At 34.1% G+C, this 12,287-nt stretch overlaps 1 protein-coding gene across 5 annotated transcripts in view; it reads right to left on the reverse strand.

Annotated features, from left to right (window-relative positions):
- LOC128247611 (A disintegrin and metalloproteinase with thrombospondin motifs 7-like) overlaps window positions 1–12,287 on the reverse strand; it is a 176,410-nt gene that overhangs the window by 115,935 nt on the left and 48,188 nt on the right. For all 5 annotated transcript variants that reach the window (XM_089351091.1, XM_089351090.1, XM_089351089.1 and 2 more), the window contains exon 8: window positions 2,564–2,667. In XM_089351091.1, coding sequence (XP_089207217.1) covers window positions 2,564–2,667 — 104 coding nt within the window. The remainder of the gene's footprint in view (window positions 1–2,563; window positions 2,668–12,287) is intronic.

The following is a 12,287-nucleotide window of genomic DNA, read 5'->3' on the forward strand; positions in this document are numbered from 1 at the left end:
CTCTACTGAGAAGAAGTCTCTCCGCCTCAGAGAAAGAAAGATCAGGAGGAATGGTAACAACAGACTGAAATGGGGGTGGTAGATGAGTCAGATGCGGAAGGGTGGTAGTAGTGGAAGGCTGGGAGGAGAGAAAGGAGGGGTAAGTATTGTGGGGTTTAGAGTCACGGAGAAGTTGGGTTGAGGAAAAGAGGGAGGGGAGGAGTTGGGGTAGTGGCATCGGGTGTGATTGAATGGAGGAGTGAGTGGAGTTTACGTTGTTTAGTGAGAGCGAGAAATTCATGGAAGTGATGATTTAAATGGATTATATGATGTAGAGTGTGCATAGGAAGGTGACAGAGGGGTGAAGAAGATGGAATAAGCAAGAGGGAGAAGGCGGTCGATGGTGTGTATTTTGGAGAGATTGGAACGAATGGTGGGACGCATAAGGCAGTAGGAAGTAGTACGGAGTACGAGTATGATGGCTGAAGCAGAGTGGTGAGTGAGATGGAAATTGAGGCAGAAACTTTTGGTGATGAGGCGGTGGTGGAGGCAGCGACTGAGAAATGAAATGTGGCTAGAGAACCTTGTTTTTTTGAAAATTAGTAGGGAAAGATTAATAGGTTGAAAGCAGCGGAAAGGAAGTGTGGAAAGGTGTTTCTTCAGGCGGTGGTGAAGATAGAGGAGGAAAAGATTGTAATCGGGCATGATTGAAAAAGGAGAAAAAAGGGGGAGAGAAATGTAAAGTAATGACTTATGGAGTATAAAAGGTCAAAAAAAATTCGAAAGGCATGAGGAGAAAAAAATACAAAAGGCAGAAGGAGAAGAAAAAAAAAAAAAAAAGAAGACGAAAAGGAAAAAGAAAGGGAGAAAGAGAGAGGCAAAGTAACAATGTACAGAAGATGTGTATATATATATATATATATATATATATATGATCTTCTTTGTTTAACGTCCGCTTTCCATGCTAGCATGGGTTGGAATATATATATATATATATATATATATATATATATATATATATATATATATATATATATATATATATATATATATCTTAAAAAATAGAGCTCAAAATCGATGCATTGAAGATACTTTATTGCAGCAACAATTATAATAGCAGAAACAACAACAATAAGCCAAACCTATGCACATTTCAATAGAGTATCCAGGATAAATAAAATATTATAACATATTATAATTTATAATTTGTAATTTGTAATGTGTTATAATATGTTATAATATTTTATGAGACATTTTATGATGTGGTTTATTTATCCTGGATACTCTATTGAAATGTGCATAGGTTTGGCTTATTGTTGTTGTTTCTGCTATTATAATTGTTGCTGCAATAAAGTATCTTCAATGCATCGATTTTGAGGTCTATTTTTTAAGATATATATATATATATATATATATATATATATATATATATACAAAATCTCACCTGTGAGGGTTTTGCTAAGACTATTAACAGATACTATATATTTTATAAAATTTTGTTTTATAAAAAAATATATATTTAATATATATCTATATATATATATATATATATATATATATATATATATATATATACATGATTGACTGCCATTATTGACTGCTAGCTCCAAAAGTTCTTTTATTCTCTCTGTTTATTTCATTGTGTTCCTTTCTGTTGAAGAGTGTAGGCTCGAAATGTAAAAGACTTTCTCACCTTCCCGACCGTTAAACTAATACACCTGTTTGTTGCTTATACACTTGTCTTTGTCTTTTGTTTTTCTATAAATTTCAACTATATATATATATATATATATATATATATATATATATATATATATATATATATATATATATATACGAGTAAGCACATAAATGCAAAATAAAGTGGTAAAAAATAGTACTTGAATACCAAAGATAGGGTAATATACTTTTCTTAAAGCTGCAAAATCTTCACAAACTGTTACTCAGAGCTTCACATTCCCGTTTGTTGGACAGTTGTGATCATTCTGAATTAAAATTGTGGTCACAATTTTTTATTCAGTATGATCACAACTATCCAACAAATGGGAATGTGGAGCCCTGAGTAACAATTTGTGAAGATTTTGCAGCTTTAAGAAAAGCACACATACATATATATATATATATATAATACACACACACACACACACACACACACACACACACACACACACACACACACACACACACACACATATATATATATATATATATATATATATATATATATATATATATATATGTAATCCTCATAATCATTGTCATCATCATTACCATTATCATCATTTTAATAGCTGCTTTTTCATGCTTACATAGGCTGAATGGAATTTGCTGTGGCAGATGTTCTATGACTGAATGCCCTTCCTGTCACCAACCTTTGACTGTTTCCAGGTAAGGTAGCAAATAAATTATTCTAATATATAGTGGATATTCATGTATGTATGTGTGTGTGTGCGCGCACACGTAATATTGATACATCTGCAGTTGGTTTGTATTTATTGACAATCATTTGTAATTCAATATCATATATCAGGGACAGGAAATTTGTATTAATAGTCAAGAGTTAATCTAAAGAGAATATATTTACTTTGATAAGAGCATAGCATGATCAAATCGAGGAATGTTAAATCGCTGCCAAGAACAGAATGAATATAAGACTGAGTCTAAATTCTTGTCTTCAAAGTGTTCCATCTGAAAGAAATATGAAAATGAAAGAAACAAATTATGAAAAATATAATTCTTTACTTAAATCAGATAACAATTTAAGTTAAAAACTTTTCACAAAGAGGCTAAAATGTATAATTTTCAAAATTGCATTTTAACTTTTTACCAAACTTCTAGGACTCTAGCTCCCCAAAGTCAGTGTATGATCCTCTTCTTGGAGTGATAAATGCAAAACAAATTTCAATATATACAAACTTAAATGTGAAACAGTAAAAGGCAAAAGAAAAAAAAACAGTTATTTTCTCTTTCACATTGTGTCTGAAACCCTGTACTAGTTTTTGAGAATATATACATTTTTAAATGAGGAATTTTAATAACTTATTTAACTTTTTTAAAACAGCTCCTGAACAATATTTATAGTTCAACCTCATTCCAGAATAATGTTTGATATGCCTGTGCATCATACCACAAAGCTTCAGGAGACAATGCCCCATGGAAGATGTTGCGAAATGAAACAGTATCTTGAAAGAGATGCATTCACACATTCTCTAACATGCTTCTTTACTATCATTTTCTGTGACTATTTACTTCTCTAACATCTGGAACAGTGCTGCAGAATGCAGTCACTCTTGATTGCATCTAGAAAAGGGCCACCTGGCTGATTGGAATAAGATCCCTTGCGGACAGGTTCTAACCTCTGACCCACTGGTGTGCTGTCTTCCCTTTCTGCCTTTTCAACTACTGCTATAATGGCATCCACTCCTCAGAGATGAATAGGCTCTTACTGTGTCTACTCAGGCATTCCTATCTCATTTATCTCTCAAGACACTTGTGGCACCAAATCCTCCATGCCCTGCACAAATCACCATGTGCAGTTCTTCCCTCTAGGATGCTAGCCCTTCAGAATTCCCTCCCTGTTTATGGCTTTTCAAAAGGTGGTGACATACAAAGTTTCAAGAGGAATATTAAAACATTAATGGCATTAATTTCACTGGTCTCAGAGGGCGTACAAGGACCATGAACAATGCCCCTTCAACCAGATCCAGTTAGTAAAAAATATTCTTAATTCATTTACACAAGCACAGGTGTGGCTGTGTAGTAAGAACCTTGCTTCCCAACCACATGATTCCGGGTTCAATCCCACTGCATGGCACCTTGGGCAAGTGTCTTCTACTATAGCCTCTGGCCGACCAAAGCCTTGCGAGTGGGTTTGGTAGACAGAAACTGAAAGAAGTCTGTCGCATGTATGTATATATGTGTGTGTGTGCGTATTAATGGAGTATATAATTTTATAAGTATAATTATAAAACTATATTAAGGCAACTAGCGAGTATTTCAACAGGCCATGCCACATATTAAAGGAAGACGCTAAATGGCGCTAAACTACCTTAAGTATCACATAAACACGTGCTGAAAGCGAAGGAATAAACAGAAAAGAGTCATGACGATGTTTAGCTGTGTATCAATTGATTTAAGGATTACGAATAAATACCCATTTCTCTTCATCTGCATAACACAACATATATACATATACATACATACATACTTACATACATAAATACATACATATATATAGATATATATGTATGTATGTATGTATGTATGTGTATATATTTGTGTGTGTGTCTGTGTTTGTCCCTTTGCCAGCGCTTGACAATTGGTGCTGGTGTGTTTATATTCCTGTAATTCAGTGGTCGGCAAATGAGACCAATAGAATAGGTACTAAACTTACAAAGAATAAGTTCTGGGGTCGAAGGTGGTGCGCCAGTATGGCCACAGTCAAATGACTGAAACAAGTAAAAAATAAAAGAAAAGAAAGGTTTCCTTAGATAAATGAAACCATGTAAAGTAAATGCTTGATTCAGTTATACAGTATGAAAATTCTGTAGTGGGTTTGAATATACAATCCATGAATGAGTAATCCTCCAGCTTATACATGGCTTCCACACATAAAAATAGAAAGATATGAAACATTTATGAAAGTGACACTCATTTAACATTCATTATTAGACAGGAAAGTTGTAAAGTATTCATAACGATTTCAGCATTTCTCACAAAGCTGGCTTTATAATGCAGACATGATTATGTGGTTAAACAACTTGCTTCAAAACTATACGATCTGGGTTTTCAACTCACTTCACAACCCATTGGGAATGTGTCCACGACATCAGGTTGACCAAAATCTTGTGAGTAGAATTTGATAGACTGATACTACATGGAAGTTTCTTTAGTTGTAGACTTCACCTATTACCCAGTTTAATATACCATTTGGTTCTCAGCTACGTTTTAAAAAAATTACTTTGTTGCAAGTATTGAAGCTAAGTCTCTTGTCAGTGGAGAACTTCTTTCCTTCTTCCCAGTCATGGAAAGCCTAGAAAGAGCCATGTGTACTGTTCTTTTTCTTCAGGTTAAGGCATTAAAAAGATATTTTAGAATTTAAAAATTGTTACACACACTGAAAAATAGAAAATCTTTTAATGTGCACAAAAAAATAGTTGTTATGCTAGTGTTATCAAATTTGATGCATTGTGCATTAAAAATCTTCTGATGATGTTAAATTGGTAATGAAACATTATGTTTTGAAGAAAACATTGGTATCATTCCGGAAGGAATAAAATGATGTAAAACAATGCAATCATCTCATCAGGGAGAAAAAGAGAAACAAAATGTATCAATAAGACATTTTAATCGAATGTGATTACTGCATATATGATGAAGAGGATGCTGGTACATTTTTTTTTAACCAATAATAGATTTAACGTCAAAAACAATTTGTAGAAAGAGAAGGAAGAGAAAGAAAGAAATTAGCAGAAAATTAAAAATGTAGAAATATAGTGCGATAGATGGATGGGAATAAAGATTAAAGGCGTAGAAATAGATATATTTGGTGGAAGTGAAATGTAAGAAGACAGTTAAAGATCGAATTTTATAGAGTGGTAGAAATCACTGATAGAAACTAAAGGTATGTTTTTGTCAATGTTTGAAATGATAAACGCGTTCTTTAAACTTGATTAGAATGAAATACAGTTCATTACAGAGCGAACACAAAGATTTATCTTTTTCATATGGAAATGATTTAGATAGAATATTCCATTCTGAATCAAATTGTTTATTATGCTCCTTTAGAGACCAAATTAATTTACTAAGCCCAGTATTGTTACGTTTATTGATATGTCTAAATGCAGAGTAATGATTAGATATTCTTTTGGACAACTGTGATGAAGAACTACCTATATAAAAAAGATGTCAGAACCGGAAGTGATTTTACGTTGATAAATAAAGTTTCTAGTCTTAGAATTACTACTAAGGAAATGAATGCCATTGGAATTTATATCAGAAATACCACTATTGTTGCTATTATTATTCAACTTATGGTTACTGTTAATAATATCAATGTTACTATTTTCATTAAGTGGATTTGTATTTAACAACTTATTGTTATGTAAAGAGAAGATTTATGAAAGGTTTTTCGTGTTTGAAAACCCTATCCTGATTCGGTGTGAATTAATAATGGAATAGTATCTTGAATTTTTTGGGAAGAACAAATCAACCCCAGAACATATTCTTTGTAAGCCTAGTACTTACTCTATCGGACTCTTTTGATGAACCGCTTAGTTACAGAGACATAAACATACCAACATCAGTTGTCAAGTGATGGTGGTGGTGGTGGTGGGCAAGCACAAGCACAAATACATAAATATACATACATATATATATATATATATATATATATATATATATTAGAAAGCTTGCTTCCCAGCTACATGGTTTCGGGTTCAGTCCCACCGTGTGGCACCCTAGGCAAGTGTCTTCTGCTATAGCCCCGAGCCGACCAAAGCTTTGTGATTGAATTTGGTAGGCGGAAGTTACTGCCGTGTGTGTATATGTGTGTGTATGTGCTTGTACCTCTCTCCCAGAGAGTGAGAGAGGGATATATATATATATATATATATATATATATATATATGTATGTATATGAACATATATATATATGATGGGCTTTTTCAGTTTCCATCTACCAAATCCACTCACAAGGCTTTGGTTGGCCTGAGGCTATAGTATAAGACACAAAGTGCCATGCAGTGAGACTGAAACCAGAACCATACGGTTGCTAAGCAAGCTTCTTACCACACAGCCACTTCTATGCTATAATTTTTTTTTAGAGATATATTTTCTCCATATATACCGAAGCGCTCAAGACATTTGAGCCATTGGAAAATAGGAAAAATAATGATGAGAAACAAAAGACTGGTTACCAATAAGCATATCGTAAAATATATTCCGTTATAAAAATTATGTGCACAAAGTCATACAATGAAAGTATACAGATATATAAGTACATTAAAAATTCATTAAAATATATAAATATATCACTACAAATACTCTAAGAATATATTAAGATTATACAGACACTCAATTGTGACAAATATGCAATAACTAGCACTTAGGTATGAATAATTGGGTACACTACCAGCAGTATATTGGGTAGGTACTATCTCTTAGTTGGTTTCTCAACCTCTAACTCACACACAGCAATAAGAAAATGGAGGGGAATATGTGGTACTCATCAACTTGCAGGCACTGTACTATGTTAATTAACCTATTTATTTTTCAACCAAAAGGACAATAAAGACAATATACGAACACATATGACACACTATGTCATATCAACAATTAAAAATTCAAAATTCAAAAAGACATCTGGTGACCGGAGAAGGGACAAAGTCTTACAGCTGTTTCAGCCTAGAGGTGGCATGCCCCATTCTATCTATATAACTCCAGTAAGCTGGAGTAATTGGTAGATGAAAAGGAAGCAATGGAGGTACATGCATGATTAACTAGGCCTCTTCAGAGATTTACAAAGTTCAGTTCATGAAGTTTACAAAATTCAAATATAAATATAAAAATATAAAAGCATATAAAAAAACATATAAAAAGCCATAAAAACTCACATATATATGCATATGTATGCATACTTTAACATATACAGATATATATAAATACATAAACATAAATACATGACTACCTATATATGTGCTTAGATTTACATACATAAATGTCTATACATGCACACCAAAGAGTCAAATGTTATTGTTACTATATATGAGGAGGATAGACACATATATATACCCACCCACACATACATACATACATACACATATGAATATATAAACACTCCCATACATACATGTCCCTGGTACATACACTTTTAGTTGCGTTTGGAAAGGAGGACTGGTGCAACGGTTCTTATCACCACATTTTCGGCACACTGTTCTGAACTATATGTATATATATATTTGTTTATAAGCGAAATCCCATAAATAATGTGTGTTTTTTTCAATTGCATGAACTAAAAGTGAGAGGGGACGGGATAAATTACCTGCATCAACTTGCTATAAAAGCAGGTAGTAATTTTACCAGCAGGTAGTAATTTTACCAACAGGTAGTAATTTTACCACCAGGTAGTAATTTTACCACCAGGTAGTAATTTTACCACCAGGTAGTAATTTTACCAGCAGGTAGTAATTTTACCAACAGGTAGTAATTTTACCACCAGGTAGTAATTTTACCACCAGGTAGTAATTTTACCACCAGGTAGTAATTTTACCAGCACAAGTTTGTTTTGTTAGGATTGTTTTGTACTGAAGATTGTTTTGTGCTGAGGAGTATGTTGTGCTGCTTTGCAGCATTTTTTATGTGTGGCACCATCTTTATTTGGTGGACTGTCACAGATGAGCAAAATGAAGAGCTATGCGGCAGCAACAGGAAGTCAGGGTTCTGTCGTCCTGGGTATGCTGCAACAGAATGAACTGCATTGTGATTTGGACCTGCTCCGGAAATATCAACATATGGTAAAGAGGGAGGGGTCGAACACAAAGTTGACCCCTCCAGAGGAAGGCAAGGTGAAGATAAAAAGCAAAGCGATAATTTATAGAACTATTTCAAAAAAAAGGTAAGAAGCTCGAGAATACAATGCAGGAGGAGGTGGACGAATGTCTGGAAAAATTAAATGAAAGCATAACGTTTTATGCCAGAGGAAAAAATACGCTTCAGTGGCAGTTACCTTTGTCTCAGAAGAGGAGGCAAAAAGACACTCCCCTAAGGTGGTACATGGAGAAAAATGGACACTCCTGCCCACTTACCTGGGTAAACGAGTTACCTGAATTATAGTGGGCAGGATCCCACCTAGAATAGATCCACAATGGATAATAGCGGCAATTTTCACCGCAAGAGAGAAAGGAGACAATGAGGAGGTGAAAGTAATAATGATGAACCGGAACCAACAAGTAAATTGTTGGGGCTACGGAGTTGAGATAATTTTTATGGTGAATCAAAAAGAGTACGAAGCTATACCAGAAACATTGGAGCTGCCCGATGAGGACAAACTAGATGTCATGTTAGAGGGGAGGCCTCCGACGTGTCACGAGTGCAGATAGAAGGGGCACATTAGAAGAAGGTGTCCACAAAAAATGATAGAAACCACAGAAATAGAAACACAAGAAGGCGTAATGGAAGTGGAGAGGAGGACCCAGGAAGTGGAACAGAGCATAAAGTTTATGGAGACCAAAACAAGAAAGAGAGAGAGGATGAGTTCACCACCTCAAACGGAGCAATAACAGAAGAAACATAAAGCACAAGAGGAAGTGGACCAACCAACAACGACAAGTAGAAGAAAAATTCCACAAGCAGAACAGCAACACCAAGCAAACATGCAGACTTACAATCACACAAGCATATATACATATACATATATGAATATATATATATATATATATATACATATATACGACAGGCTTCTTTCAGTTTCCGTCTACCAAATTCACTCACAAGGCTTTGGTCGGCCCGAGGCTATAGTAGAAGACACTTGCCCAAGGTGCCACGCAGTGGGACTGAACCCAGAACCATGTGGCTGGTAAGCAAGCTACTTACCACACAGCCACTCCTATATATATATATATATATATATATATATATATATATATATATATATATATATATATATATATATATATATATATATATATATATATATATATATATATATATATATATATATATATATATATATATATATATATATATATATATATATATATATATATATATGCATGCATACAATTACGTACATACATTTACATACGTATCTCTATAGTAAAGATGAGTGTCTGTATGTGTGTGTGTGTGTGTGTGTGTGTGTGTGTGTGTGTGTGTGTGTGTGTGTGTGTGTGGATTTATTGGAAGAAAGGCTAGAGCATCTACATTAAAACTAAAAGTTAATTCTTGTGTAAAATCTTCCGAGGAAGACAGTAGAAGTCGTCCCGAGTCTCTAGGTGACCCCTTTAAGAGAGCTACAAGCCCTTTTCCAAAATGTGACACATAGCACAGTCCTCATTCAAGAAAATGACTGGTCTAAGGGAGATAAGTAAATGAAAGTTCTGGAGAAACTAGGAAAATTATTCATGGTTTATTTTTCATGTTTTAGGATGCTTGATCTTCAATTGTTTCCTTCAATCTTCTTTGTGTAAAAAGAAGTATGCTACTCATAGAGAAAGATTGTTACTATGTATTCCTATTAAATTTGTGTGTGCACTTTAATAGCATTATTATATTGCTTTTATTCACTTTATATTTATATCTTCTAGCTACCTGGCTATTTGTCTAAGAAAAGCTATTTGTATTTTTGTTTGTTGTAATACTTAAATTCAAAAAATATAGTACATACACTTTTAGTTTTTCCCTTTTATTTAGTTACCTTGTACTACACTTAAGTCAAAGTCTGTGCAATGTTTGCTTCATTTATTGACTGAAATACTAGAGATCATAGATGGAAAGCTTATATGCACCCATGATGATATTGACCAGAAGGAAACAGCTCGATCGTCTACATGAAAGTTAACTTTCTTATATATGTCCAATGCAATCTAGGTGAATAACTTTCAATATCCATAGTAGAATTTTGGCAGCTTTTTCAACCCAGTCAATGTGTGTGTGTATATATACATATATATATATATATATATATATATAGAGAGAGAGAGAGAGAGAGAGAGAGAGACACACATACATACATATATATATTTGTATATATATCTTTATCTTTCATCCATCTTTTACTTTTTTCAGTCATTAGACTGTGGCCATGGTGGGATACCATCTTGAAAGATTTTAGTCAAAAGAATCGACCCCAATACTTTTTGTACTTAAAGCCTGTCTTTTTTTTTTTCTCTTAGTCTCTTTTGCCAAACTTTTAACTTATGGAGACATAAACACACCAATACCAGTTGTCAAGCAGTGATGGCAAACACAGACACGAAGACACACACATGCTTGCACATGCACACACACACACACACACACACACACACACACATATGACAGATTTCCTTTCAGTTTCCATCTACTAAATTTACTCACAAGGCTTTGACCAGCCCTGGACAGAAAGACCGATTTTATGACACCCTCTTGCAGACTACCTCGTTGACGAATGACAGGGACCTTCTCTTTGTGGCTGGTGACATCAATGGACATGTTGGACAACATACAGGGGGCTTCCATGGCATACATGGAGGCTATGGTTTTGGTTCCTGCAATGAGGAGGGAACCAGGCTGCTGGAGTTCTGAGATGTCAATGACCTTATGGTTTGCAATACTAACTTCAGGAAACTTGCCAGTCACCTACCGTTCTGGCAGACACACTAGCCAAATTGACTACATCCTCACCAGAAAAAGGGAAAGATGGCTACTTATAAATGCCAAAACCTTCCCAGGTGAAGAATGTACCCCACAACATAGACTGGTAGTTAGTGACTTCAGGATCAGGGCTAAGTGGATGCCCAGAAGACGACTACCATGGTGGAGAAGGGTCTGTGAATCCTGCGAATGGCATTCATTTCCTTAGCAGTAATTCTAAGACTAGAAACTTTATTTATTAACGTAAAATCACTTCCGGTTCTGATATCTTTTTTATATAGGTAGTTCTTCATCACAGTTATCCAAAAGAATATCTAATCATTACTCTGCATTTAGACATATCAATAAATGTAACAATACTGGGCTTAGTAAATTAATTTGGTCTCTAAAGGAGCATAATAAACAATTTGATTCAGAATGGAATATTCTATCTAAATCATTTCCGTATGATAAAGATAAATCTTTTTGTTCGCTCTGTAATGAACTGTATTTCATTCTAATCAAGTTTAAAGAACACGTTTATCATTTCAAACATTGACAAAAACATACCTTTAGTTTCTATCAGTGATTTCTACCACTCTATAAAATTCGATCTTTAACTGTCTTCTTACATTTCACTTCCACCAAATATATCTATTTCTACGCCTTTAATCTTTATTCCCATCCATCTATCGCACTATATTTCTACATTTTTAATTTTCTGCTAATTTCTTTCTTTCTCTTCCTTCTCTTTCTACAAATTGTTTTTGACGTTAAATCTATTATTGGTTAAAAAAAAAATGTACCAGCATCCTCTTCATCATATATGCAGTAATCACATTCGATTAAAATGTCTTATTGATACATTTTGTTTCTCTTTTTCTCCCTGATGAGATGATTGCATTGTTTTACATCATTTTATTCCTTCCGGAATGATACCAATGTTTTCTGCAAAACATAATGTTTCATTACCAATT

The sequence above is a fragment of the Octopus bimaculoides genome, chromosome 4 (genome assembly GCF_046866305.1).
Source record: "Octopus bimaculoides isolate indiv1 chromosome 4, ASM4686630v1, whole genome shotgun sequence".
Taxonomy (NCBI): Eukaryota; Metazoa; Mollusca; class Cephalopoda; order Octopoda; family Octopodidae; genus Octopus; species Octopus bimaculoides.